A 13491-nucleotide genomic window follows, 5' to 3' on the forward strand; every position below is an offset into this window, starting at 1 on the left:
TGTCAGGCCTTCAATAGTGACTTGTCAGATAGCCTTGTTTCCACCTCCCTCCCACGCCATGTTAGTAATTTTTCTTTTTGGAAGTCTGCATTTCCAGAGAGATGTCCAGCTGGCAGGCAAGTTTTAGGTAAGGTTTGGCTGAAAACTACTTTTAACAGATAATAACTCTTCTTGGAAACTCTGTGTTTTCCATAATGATGGTTTTAATATCTCTATGTGTGAGATGGGGTGGATAAGGAAAGTGGAGTAGACCAAGATATACATTAAGGTATGTTGGAGTAGTGCCCTATGGAAATTGTAGTTTGGTTCCCTCATGTCCTCCTTCTCTTTGATGGTCTATGGGTCCCAGCTGGACTAGAAATCCATTTTATAGACATATTTCTCTCCTTTGCAAGTCACTAATGTGTCAATAAAATAAAATAGTACCTTTTCAATTCATTGGCAATTAAAAATAATTGAATGACTGTGGAAATTTGAAAACTGCTTTAAACCAGTAATGAAAATAGTTAAAAAATAGTGATACAAAACGTTGGGGTTTTTTTCACTATTTATTTCAGTGTGTATCCCTCTTTTTACCAAATTTAAATCAAAATTATGCATTCACAAAACACGTTGGTGTCACTTAGTCTCTATTTTGTTGCCAGAGGAGTTTTGTGTCAGAAGTTTTGCTCAGCATGGAGCACTGGTGACATAATAATTAAATTTATAGAAAAAAAACATTAGGAAATGTACTGGAAAAATAAGCTGTGCCTTACCTCTGAGCTTACTTTTATTATTGCAAAGGAGAGCAAAAGGCCAAGATTTTTTGTTTGTTTGTTTGTTTGTTGGGTTTTTTTTTTTTTTCTCTTTGCTACAGTACTAGTATATTGTTTGTTCAGTACTTATGGAGTGTTGACCATCACTTGGTAGCCAATGTTACAGAAAAGTCTCAAGTGCTACATTTTGCTGTCACCAAATTTTACATCCTACATAGGAGTAGCTGATAATTTCTTGATGGTTAAAAGCTGAAATACGTATTTTTTTCCCTCAGTCTTCCCCTTAAGGATAAGTTTAGAGAGTATGCAGTATGCTCCACCTATATTTTGAAAACACTTTTGTTTTTTATACAGTATCTCTGCATGTTCAGCTAAGCAAGGGATTATTTATTTACTTTCATCCCACTGTAGGCTAAACTTCCATTTTTTTTATAAATGGGTTAGACTAATCCATTCTGTACCTAAATAATATACACAGTTTGTTTCTCATTATGTTCTTGCCAACATCAAAAATTCCTTCTAAAGTTATTTTTGTTACCAGTACATGATGAAGAGCCTCTGTTGCATGTTTCACTCAGTATTCAGTACTGAAAATTTCATTCACTAGTAGTATTTTATATTATCTAATGGAAGTGCTAAAAATCTATGGAAAGCAATAATAATTTATTGTAATTTTAATTTTTCTTTTTTTTTTTTTAGTATCACAGTTCACTATTTCCTTGTCTTTCAGGTCACCCCCTTATTAGTGGTTCTTTATCTTCAATATTGGATGCACAATATGGGGATCTCATTTCCCCTTTTGGCTACTACTCTTAATTGTAATTCATTTTTTTTTTCTTGTGTTTTCTGGAGAGTGTCCCAGTTCCATCTCTTCTATGGTTAATATTGTCAATATCATGTTGTCCACATTAATTACTGCTAGGTGGAAAACACCTAGCCATGTGTACCTCCATTTTTTTACTTGAATTAGGTGCCTTGCAAACCACAGCTCTGAAATATATTGAGCTGATGTCACGTGCCTGGCCCTGTTAGTTTCAAAGCAATTTTGGCAATAAAAATGTTTTGTGGTTTTGGGCATGACGTTAACATTTATTTTCCCTTAGTTCTTGTTCCATTTCCTTGATAAAAAGTCTTTGATGCCCAACGGGGTGACCTTTTCCTTCATATTTCCATAAATTGAGTATTCACATAGTTGCTTAAGAAATTACACGTGTAGCTCACCTGTTCACAATCTGCATTTTACTGTCAGTGCTTTAGCGGAGTTTTGGTGGCCCTGTTTTCCCTGCATACATCTTAGGCTCTCTCCATGTCAGTCATATCTTGGTTACCAGAAGCTTGCAGGACAGTGGGAAGTTTTAAATTAACAACTCACTTTAAGAGGCAGAATTTTACAGCTGTCTCACAAGATATTTTTCTTACCATTCCTACTTTAATGGCTTACTACCTGACTGGTTTCTCACCAGCTGAATAACTGCTGGTCTGCCAGTTATTGCTATACTATTCTAGGATGGGGTGTTTTGTTTTGTGTTTTTCCACCCCCACCCTCCCACTCCTCTGGGGCTTGATTACTTCACTGTCTCCTTTGTGCTGCTGGAATCTAACCTAGCAAATGATGCTTTTAACTATGAATGTTCACCTCCTGGAGAGAGGCAGGGCCTAACATATTTCTATTTGTAACTGCAATCATTCTCCAAGAACATTTTTATCTCCTTTTGCTGGTCTGAAGGTGAATATTTGGATCAAATTCCTTTGAAATACCCCATTGTGGGAGGTCTTAAATACAAAATTTTATAAGCTTTTGACATGCTTCATGATGGGATTCTTTCTGAGCAAAACAGACAAAGTTAGCAGGATGTAAACTTATAAAAAAGATGAGTGTACTAAAAGGGTGAAAGGTTGGCATAATATCTGTTTACATAATATCATAGTTTGTAAAATTTAAAACATTTGGAAAAAAGATATTTTTAGGAGTGCACTTACCACTGCAGTGCGCTTTTTTTTTTCTTTTCTTTCTTCCTCCTCCCCTCCCCCCCCACCAAGAGTAGCCTGTAAATACACCATTGTGAATAACAGTTTGAGGTTTGGTTTTTTTGGTTTTTGTTTGTTTGTTTGCTTTTGTATGAGAGCAATTTCAGTAATTAGACAACTGAAACCACCTAGATGTGGAGTCTCAGTCTGGCAATATCACTGAAGTTAATGTCTATGCCCATGTTGAATCTCACTGTAGTCAGACAATGGTGGAAAGACTTGCTGAGAGTAAAGATGTTATTTGGAGTTGGGATCCATTATTGGAATGGCTTCTGTACCCTACCTTCAAACAAGGAAAATGCAATCCTTGCACAGCATGATTTACCACAGAATCACTATGTCATACTAACTAGTGTTTTTATAAAATAAGAGATGCCCCACATCACAAGAATACATTTAATTTACTCTAGGGCACTAGCGTTATATATTACAATTCTGGAACTATTGTAAGAGAGAAGTTTGCCTTTCTCATTTGAAAGGTAGATGTGAATAAAACTTAAGAAAAAATTAAAAAGAAATTAAAAAATCAATTTTTAACTTAAAAAAAAAAAGGGAGGGGGGGGAGAAAAACAACACAACCCCTCCCCAAAGAACAACAAAAACTCCAAGAAGCCTGTTACTAGTTCATTGTAGGACTTTATTAATTGGTATTGTTTATCAAAAGGCACAACAGATGCATTATTTTTTGGCTGTTCTCTTTTAATGTAAGGGAATGGCCAGGAGTGGATTAGAAGTTGCATTTGTGCCAGTCACCCTGGAACAGAAATGGACTGCGTCTTAAGTGCCTGGTGACAGGATTAGTAGTCATTATGTAGAGTAGGGGGTTATGTTGGGGGAAAGAAGTTGATACAGAGAAAAGCAAGATGAAAATTAAGTTCTTTTGCAAAATGAGTCTTGGGACATCTTTCTAATATACTTTGCTCAGCATTTCACTGGAGGCTTGCATGGTGTTGGATACGTAGAAAATACTATGGCAGTATGTATTAGCTGTGTTCAAATTTTGGACTTTCAGTTTGCTCTGTGTCTATGTATATGTGTAGATACATTTTTGGGGAGTGATTGAAGGGCAGGGAAGATGTGATTTAAGTCTTGCAAATAAAAGGAACTGCATTATTATGGATTATTCTTTGGTTTCTTCAAGAGTTAAATCCTTCTAAATGGAAATAGACTTGAAATCAGAAATTTTCACTGCTTGCTTGCTTATGAGGAGCTTATGAATATAATATGTATAAAACATTAAACAATAAAAGTAATGGCCTCTAAGGGAAAGGGAATTATTTTCTTTTGAAACCACGATGTCATGGTCTTACCTCACCTTTAGTTTCAGCCAAGCAAATAATGTGTACTGAGCTCTCTATCATGTACCATTATAATTAGCTCTGTCAGGTCTTAGCCCTGCAACCCTCATGCAGATAATATGATAATATGTCTTCATAACCAAGTGACCTTACATGCACAATATTTCTCCCCTTATGAAGATTGCATGTCAATAAAGTAATTGAGTCTCAGAGGCTGCAGTGAGTGAAGATTTAGATGATTGGACTTTCAGGGCAGTGATGTATAACCGTTATTATTCTACTTGTCAGAGAGCTGCGTACAAGCGAGGATGGTCAGAAGATGACAGGGATGAAAGGTTGTGTTTCATTTAAAAAAATATTGCTGTTAATCACCACTCTATTCTTTTCAAAGTCATGGAGGAAAGAAACTCCTTTTTCATTTTAGCTCTGGTTGGGAATTTAAACAGGAACACGTAGCAGGCTTTCAGAGCCCAGTTATCCAGCTTCATTATTACTTTATCTTGATTAGGAAAATAAATTATTATTTCAGTTAATAAAATACAACAAAATGCTAGATGCTGAGACCACCTGCATACTTTTATCGCATTGTTTTAAATTAACATTAAATGCATCATGCCAAGCTTTAAATCATATTTTGCCTACAGCTTTAAGTAATTATAACAAGTGCTATGAAGCTGGTACAAAATCAAACCATACTGAATTCAAATTATTTTTGCTTGTAAAATTTGTTTGGACAGTTGCAGTGCTTGAAACATTTATATCTCCATCCTTTGTAAAAGCAAATATTTTTTGGTTTTTTTTCCTCACCAAGCTGTTTGTAGCTGTAAATTTATCTTATGACATCATAACAGCTGGAAACTTATAGCTTCACAAGGTTTTGTTTCATATTTGAATAGCTCAGAAATTATGATTGAAACCTAGTATATTTCTCTCTGAGATTTTTCTCATTTTGTTGCACATTATCTTGGAATTATCTGCAATATATATTAAAAAAGATTATTTATGGAATAATTTAGTTATAATTCCTAATGATTTATATATGTAGCAGACCTTTCTTATATATATAAAAAAAACCCCAAACTAGCCCAGAATACTATTTACTGGCAAGTGCTGTATAATGAAATACGGATGTAGGTTCTGGAAGGCTGATGAGCAAAAAAACTTGACAGTGGAAAATTCTAACAGAAGCACATCTCTTCTGAAGAACTAGTTTCAAAAGTCTTTAAATCTTCACAGTTACGAAATTGACTGAGTTATAGAAGCTCTGACAGAGAAAGAGCTTATCAGGTGGTTTTTGGCTATACCTAGTAAAGCAATAATTTATTAACTAAAATTAGCTATCGCATCTTTTCAGGATTGACTCCCATACAGACAATTTTATAAGTACAAATATCAGAAAAAGAGAATGAAAACTTTGTATGAAAAGTGAAAAAAAATGAAGTTCTTTTATGGTTCCTTCTGGACACATTTTTAACCTAGCACGGAATTGTAAAGATGCAGAGTCAAGTTTGCAAAGTCTTCACTGTTAATTATTTTTTGAACAGTAATGTTTGATGTGATGTAGGCCCTGTTGTTCTATGCACTGTATTAAAAGTGATACTCTCTGTTCCAAGATAAAATGGATATTAGAGTAAGAAAATAAAATCCCAGAAAATTACAAATATTTAATATCTGTATTACCATGTTATATTGGTAAGTGGCAGTCATGAGCACAAGTCTGTCTCTTGAGTTCTCAGTTAGACTGACCGCTGCTTCTCCTCTTCTTTCTGCATATATATGTAGCATTAAGAATACAACTGTTAGGAAACCAAGCAAAATTCATACTTCATATTTAAAGTTGGTGTCTCTTGACATAGGTTTTCTCAAGTCAAATCATTATACTGTTAAGTCAGCCACAGCATTAACAGGAATGTTAGTTGCTTTCACTGATGCGGCTATATAGCACAGTCTTTAAAGCACTGGAAGTCCTGAAGTGTTCAAAATATACAGGGATCACTAAGAAACTGGAGGAGATGGAGAACTTACCAAAACTAACTTATATAGCAATGCAAAAAGAAGAGTTAACAGCCAATTATATTTTTATATGTCCTTCTAGGTAAGGGAAGAAGACTGATGCCTTCCAGTCAAATGGAAGACTGATGTGAGTGATCTGACTCCTCTATCAATGTGACATCTGACTCACTGTTAACAGTTATTGGTGTTGATAGGCACACCCCACACAGAGAGCCAAATGAAGTTGTTTTGATCCCTTGTTCTTTTATTTCTATCCCTCCTCCCTGTCTTCTGTCACAATGTCATGTTGAATCATTGTTCAGTAGCATATGCAGGACTTCTCAAGTACTGAGGTATCAGACTTCAGGAACCACATTGAAATGAATATAATAATGAGAACCAGAAGGCAGCACAAACCCACTTCACAGGGAAGAAGGCAGCTAATAAGTGGTGTTAGTGGATTCTGGGGAGAACCACCAGAGGTGCATCCCGTGGACGAGCAGGTGTAGACTGGCTTGTCTCGGGGTCCAGTTACAGGCACTCACAAGATCAGTGCTGATGTCTGTCACTTTGTACACATCAAGATGCTTATTTGAGAAAACAGAATAGTCAATGTTTATCTTGTAATCAAATCTGGTATGAAGAACAGCATTATATATATATATATAAAAAAAAAAGTAGTGCTTTTTGGATTTCTATGTATGTCTTGCTAGCTCAGCTTTCTATATTCTCTTTGAAAGGAGTAGATCTATATTTTCCTCCCCTTTTGCTTTTACTTAGGTTTATTACATTATGAACCCTGTCTAGATCTGTACATATGTATCCTACATGCATGCATAACGTGTGCTCTTTTCTCCCACTGTTTAGGCATTTAGATGGGACTCAGCTTTCAGATCAATTAATGGTGCTTTCTGTGTATGCCTGTTTGGAGGGTAGATTACAAATTTGCTTTCTGATTTTTGTGAGCATTTAGATGGAACTTTGGATAATTGTTCTATTTTGTCTGACTCATAAAGTTTGACAAGGATGAAGAGTTTGAATAATATTCCAGCTATAGTCTATTTTTATATGTGTTGATGTGTATATATACATGCTTGCATGACACTAATTCTATTTACAGCAACAGCAATGATTGATGTGGCATAAGTGTTTCCATTTGCTTATAATTATATGACATTTTTAGCTATATGAGATAATTTAGTGCCTTATTTCTGTCCAGATGAGAAGGTTATTTCAGTATTTTTTCTTATATTTAATCAGACAATCCCATTATATTTCAGATTTTTATAGATTTGTGCAGTCCAAAGCTACTCACACTGGCTTGATGTTCTGTACCTCACAAGCCTTGCATTTCACATAATTATTCCTTAACTGCACTCAGTAAGTTGTATTTGCTAATGCCTATCTTCCACAAGAGCACTGGCTTGATTAAAAAATGTAGATTCTACTGACTTACCTGATGGTCTGTTCAAATTGTTAATCACGGTATAGTAAAAAATGTGTCTAATTTGGTCTGGCTTCCTCTTTCAGCCTTGAGAGCTACTTTTGTAATATTAATACTGAATATTAGCCCTTTGATACTTAGTATTTTGTTTTTGTGTAGAGTAGTTAAGCGGTATAATGAAATAGCCTCCTAGTAATTTTTTTTTCTTTTATAAACTAAAAGCACTGTATGATCGAAAAACTTCACTCTTTGATATTTTCTCCAATCCTTAAGTATGGATTGTGGCTTTTTAATCACCTTTTCTAATTTTTCAACATGCTTGAAAAAAATACGGCCATCAGAACCATTTGCACCAATTCAGTCTCATGAATGAACCGAAGTAAAATAATTTTCTATGCCTACTCTGTTCCTCCATTAATTTCCTCTTCCTATCCCTTTAACCCATCTTGCTTTAACATCATGTTAGGACTTTGTTGAATTGCTTGCCCACCATGTTCCCTAAGTTATTTTCGGAGGCCCTTATTTGTGTTATACAGTCTCACGTTTTATGGATATGGCCAGTCCTTCCTCGCTCCCTGATAAACACCCTTAAATGATGATGATGACACATTGATGACTGGCATTTCAGCCAATTTCTAATGTATTTAACTTTTATTGCTAATGCATGGTACTGATTTACTATTAATTGTTATAGTTATACAAAGTGAATTCGTATTTCCTTTTTGCTTTTTCATCAAAACTGAAACCATCCATTGCTAGTGATTTGGACAAGGATATCTTTTGTTTGTAAATCAATCTCTACCAGGTGCTTCCAACACCACTGAAACCTGGGATGTTTTCTGTGCCCAGGTGAAGTAGGAAAATGTGAGAAACAGGCATAATGCAACCATAGTGCTCATTCACTCACCTTTCAGAAGTGCCCAAAGATTGTGCTAGGAGGCTAGATAGGTTCTACTGGGGGTGAGGACACCCTTGAAGCTATTTTTAATTCCTGCCTTCTCTTCATTTTGAGAAAGTGTATAATGAGAATCTGCTTTGGTTTGTCTCTAGCAGCATGTATCTCTCCATGTAAGTATATACTGTAACATGGTTTCTTAAATTATGAATATATTTATGTGTTTTTTTCTTAATGAAACAGCTCTTTCTTTCAATCCTTTCTGCTTCTTTTACTTTGAACTTGCAGCCTGCCTTGGGTTTAGTCTTTAATGTAATTAGTTTGTAACAGAAATAAAAGTGATTGGTGGCTTACCAATGTTTTCTTCACACCCATCTGTTTTCTTTTCTGCCTTTTAGTGCTGGGGAAAGAATGTATTCTTTCATTAAATCTAGCACAACTCAAAGGTCACTTTTAATTTGCATTTTGAAAAAGAAACTGTAAAAATTAATCAAATACTCTTGGCCTAGTCACAGACAAGTCTAGGGATAAAATGTCTTAACTTTCTTGTTTGGTTTTTTTTTTTGAGATACAATCAATTTACTTATAAATCACTTTGCTTTGTAATCTTGATCTCATCACAACTGCCTTTCACATGTCAGGAGTTACAATTACATGCAGAGATACATACAATACATGCATGATACATGTAGTCTTCAAGATGGTGACAAGAAGTCTGCTTTACAATTATTTGCTATTAAAGAGATGATATCTGTATGGTCAAAAAGTGTTCCACCTAGAGATACCTTTCAAGTGCCCCAGCTAGAAGACAGTGGGTACCTTGCAAAACTGAATGAGTTCTACATGATGATGGTCTTGAATGCAAAAAAGACTAGCTGGGAAGTTCTTTACATTTCCATATTTATTTCTCTCTCTAAATTTTGCTAATTATATTATTATTTGTATTTTAAAATCTTTTTACAACTATCATGGATGTTACCAAAAGGATGATTTCCAGAAAACATTGGAAGTAATGACATTTTCCTAATCATCTTGTAGTTAAGCTATCTGAGCTGCAGAATGACATCCGCAGGACATTTCTTCAACAAGAATATGTTTGCTGCCAAGTGTGTATCTGGGTTTTTGAGTATGTCTTTCATTTAAATATCCTCTACTGGCCAATACTTAATATTTGCAAAAAACAGCTGCTGGAAGGGTGATGTTGGACTGACCACCTAAAAGTATCTGCAGGAAAATCGTAGATTTTGTCAAAGAAAACTCGTAAATTTCTTCAGCTGGGTCAGCTTCATATAGGGCCAGTCACAGTCTTTTTGTGTGACTTAGCGTTAGAATTCAACCATTAACGGGAGCAATTTTTGGTGGCTCTGACATATTTTGTCAATCAAGGTATCCCTGTTTAACAACAGTTAACAGTTGTTGACTGGAATTCAGTACTATTTTCTTTATTAGCCAAAGTGATATTTTTGAAGCATTTAACTGTTAAAACGTAGATAACGTTTTTAAAAAGTTAACAGTGGAGGTACAATTCAGTTTCTTTAAGAAGTTATTTTTATTGGTGTTTTGTGTTCCTCCATGTGTTCTCTGCTCCTTACTTCCCAAGTACTTCTGTGGTTTAGAAAGAAATAAAACACAAATATTCCTACTCTGTTGTTTCCATTTAAAATCTTAGGTTTTAACCAGTTTTTTACAGATAGTCTGGTACCTGCTGGAGTAGTTACTCATCAGAAAATGTATTGTGTGAATATCTGATTTAATGAAAACACATGTCACAACTGTAAGCCCCTGTGGCCTGCCAACCGTAACATTATCCAGATCTTGTTCATGTGTTTGCATTATTTGTCAAATTCTTTGACAATAAAGTTCCTTCACTCTAAGCTATGAGGAGGCCCCAAAACTGCTTGAAGTGGTAGCCAGCTAAAGCCAGACCTTAGACTGATGAATATTTTAAAATGTGAAATGCACCAATCTTGCAACTGGCCACAGAACATACGCTCCAATTTTTTTCTCTTTGCATGCTGTCTTGGGAAGAGGTGCTAGGGAGGATGTCCTCTGAAGACTCATATAAGACGTTCTGTCTATCTGTAGCATAGTGAGAGCAATGTTCATAGCAACTCCAGCCTTTAAGAGCTTCTGCTCTTCAAGGTGAGCTGGAGAAGGCATAAATATTACAATGGAAATATGTTGTTCAGTGTGTGCTTGGGCTGATCAGTGAGGTGAATCAGTTCTGCTGAATTTTACAACTGAATAATCAGCAAATATTTATGTGTAGTATGGGGATCTTTTAATGCAGCATTTTTCTTAGGTACACATCTGACAAATCTCATTGGCTTCTTATTATTACACAGTTTTAACATGTAGCACAGAATGTTCACAGCTTTGTTCAGTGTTTTCAAGGGCCTGTGTTAGGGCCCTTACATGGACAAATAATACTTTTCACTTATAAGGCTCTTTTTATTTACGGTTCTCAAAATACTTTACAGTCTAGAAATAATTCTTCTAGATTTGATGTTGACTAGTGCTGCTTCTGGTAATTTTGCTTTAAAGCATATAGCATGTCAGCTCTGTGTCATGCAAGCTAAGAATTGTAGCATGAGTCCTGTACCATGAACCTTTTTGCAGAAAGTTAGTTAGGTTATGGAAATAGTGTATCCTTTTTTTTTTTTTTTTCCCCTCCCCAATGGAATGGAATAGAACCAACTGGTATATCATCATAGTACTGTAATATGTATGCACAGAAGTAGAAAATCTTCACACTTTATGGGATATAGCTATTAATCTCTTTTCAGTGGAGTTCTGTTGTAAGTATGACTACCAGGAAGAATGTTTGCAGAAGTGACTCGTGAAAATGCACTTCCTAAGCTTCAGAACTTGAGCTGAAGCTTCCAATTGTTTTTCCATCAGCATGGGCCCTGTTATGCTCACTGTGAACCTTTTAAACTACTCCATTTGAATCATTTTCTGTCTATCAGCAACTGCCCCAAAGACGAGAGTGATTCTGTACTCTAACGCTTGAAGATTAAAAAGCTTGCTCCAGCTAGAACTCGTAGGCATTCTGATCCACCCTCCGGCACAGCGGAAAAAAACACAAGTTCAAAGACATTTTGACATCTGAGTGCATGTAGCTTCTTTATTCAGTCAAAGGAGGGTGGCAAAGTATTCTGGTAGCCAAAGCAGAAGTAGCAGGATTGAGAGAGTGGGGGGAGAGTATTTCGTCATAAAGCTGATGTTACTTGCAAAAATAGCAGCTTAGATCCAGTCTATTTCCTCCTCAGATCTAGAGATTTGAACAAAATTGCTGCTAACCAAATACAGTAGAACTACTAACAGGGTTATCTTAGTTTATGAGGATTGTTGGGTTTGTTTCATTTATCAATACCAGTGGATAGCGCAAATAAGCAGAACAAGAGGATGACTATGACATGTTGCATGTTTTAGGCAGATTATTGCAAGTGGGAACCAGAAGAAAGAAATCTTATTTTATATGGTAATACCTTAACAATACATGGCTCTTTCATACAAGACATTAAAGTGTAAGATTTTGTAATGATGGAAGTATGTGTCAAAATCACTATTTCCTCATTGGATTTAAGATATTTTTTGTTCCTTACACCAATGAAACTACCAAATTGTTCAATAAAACACTAGTATATATACAGTTAATTGTATGTATAAAAAAATAAACAGAAAAGCCAACCCTGAAATAGTTGAAGACATTATAAATTCAGTGCATTTAAAGTAAAAAACTGTAGTTGTAGTGGTACCTGAAGGTAGCTGAATTTCTCATTGTGACTGAAAACTTAAAAAGAGTATGTTTAAAATATATAGTATTTAATTAATTGTTTAAAAGGCTTTTGAGAAACAGGCTTCAAAGAAGGTGTAAATAAATAAACTCTGATAAGGAAATCTAAAGGTATTAGTTTGTAAGTGGAAATGAAGAGGAAGCATCCTTTCATGATTTTGCTTTTTCTAACTAGCTAGGCTCCTGTAACCTAATTTAAAGGGTGTAAATGTTGGGGTGTTTTTGGTGTGTATTTTGGATGTCAAAAATTGTAACATTTTGTGGTCCTTTATTCTACCTCCCTGGCCCATTTTTTTCCTGTCCATTGTATTTCATTTGAAAAGTCATTACTGGGAGTGATTCCTGGCCACAAGGGGTGTGGCAAACAGTTTTCTCAGACAGTATTCAATCCCGTAATATTGATTGTGTATATTGCAGTTTATCCTCCTTACTATAGAATAAGCACATTAAGCTTTCTGGTAAAGATGAGGGCTCTGTCTGTATCTGATGTTGTATAAAGAGAAGGAGAACATAAGGTGGCAACTCATATATCAGATCTTGTTGTAATTTGCCTCAGAGATAATGCAGTATTTTTTGATGCTGTGTCTTACTATTGGAAATTTGTAGAAAATTATAATTCTGAAACCATATTTGGAAATTTAAACTTTGAAATAAAACTTTATGGTGAATTCAATGTATTTGCTTACAGTACAAATATAAACATCAAAATACATCAAGATATAAGCAGAAGACATAAAAAAGACCCAACACTCTATTTTAACAAAACAATCCAGTGCAAAGGTGACTTCTTCCTTGATCGTTTTCACTTCTTCATAAAATATCTTTCTTGGCCAAGAAGACCCTTCCTAGCTGTCATAAATTGAAAATAGTGTTGCATTAGTATTATTCATTTCTTTCATGTAAAGAATAATAAAACCTAAGAAGCAAAGGATTTTTCATAAGATAGATAGAAACCTTATTGCTTAGTGTTCTCTAGCTACTGACAGGTTACTACCTTGACAAAGAATTATATTAATAAATGTCTTGAACTAGAAAACTCAATCTGAGACAGCACACTGAAATGACCTGTAAGAAAGGGGAGATTAGAAGCCGCGATTGTCATGCGGAATTCAGAAAAGGAAAGAGAGGCCTAAAATGACCTGACGTACCTCTCAGAAGGAAGCTGTATCACTCAAGAAATCCAGCCTCAGTGCTACAGAGTCTTCTGCACTCCACCTACCCAGGATAAAGACAAGGCTTTTCACAGAACCAGTCAGAGCATGAAAACCTTTCATTAGGTT

At 35.3% G+C, this 13491-nt stretch overlaps 1 protein-coding gene across 3 annotated transcripts in view; it reads left to right on the forward strand.

Moving 5' to 3' along the window:
* LRMDA (leucine rich melanocyte differentiation associated) overlaps positions 1 to 13491 on the forward strand; it is a 709877-nt gene that overhangs the window by 636248 nt on the left and 60138 nt on the right. Inside the window, exon 7 of one of the 3 annotated variants that reach the window (XM_030485899.1) lies at positions 6177 to 6221. The exons of the other annotated variants lie outside the window; for them this stretch is intronic. Coding sequence (XP_030341759.1) covers positions 6177 to 6220 — 44 coding nt within the window. The 3' untranslated portion in view covers position 6221. The remainder of the gene's footprint in view (positions 1 to 6176; positions 6222 to 13491) is intronic. 3 annotated transcript variants of the gene reach the window in all.

This window comes from Strigops habroptila, chromosome 5 (genome assembly GCF_004027225.2).
Source record: "Strigops habroptila isolate Jane chromosome 5, bStrHab1.2.pri, whole genome shotgun sequence".
In the NCBI taxonomy this organism is placed as follows: Eukaryota; Metazoa; Chordata; class Aves; order Psittaciformes; family Psittacidae; genus Strigops; species Strigops habroptila.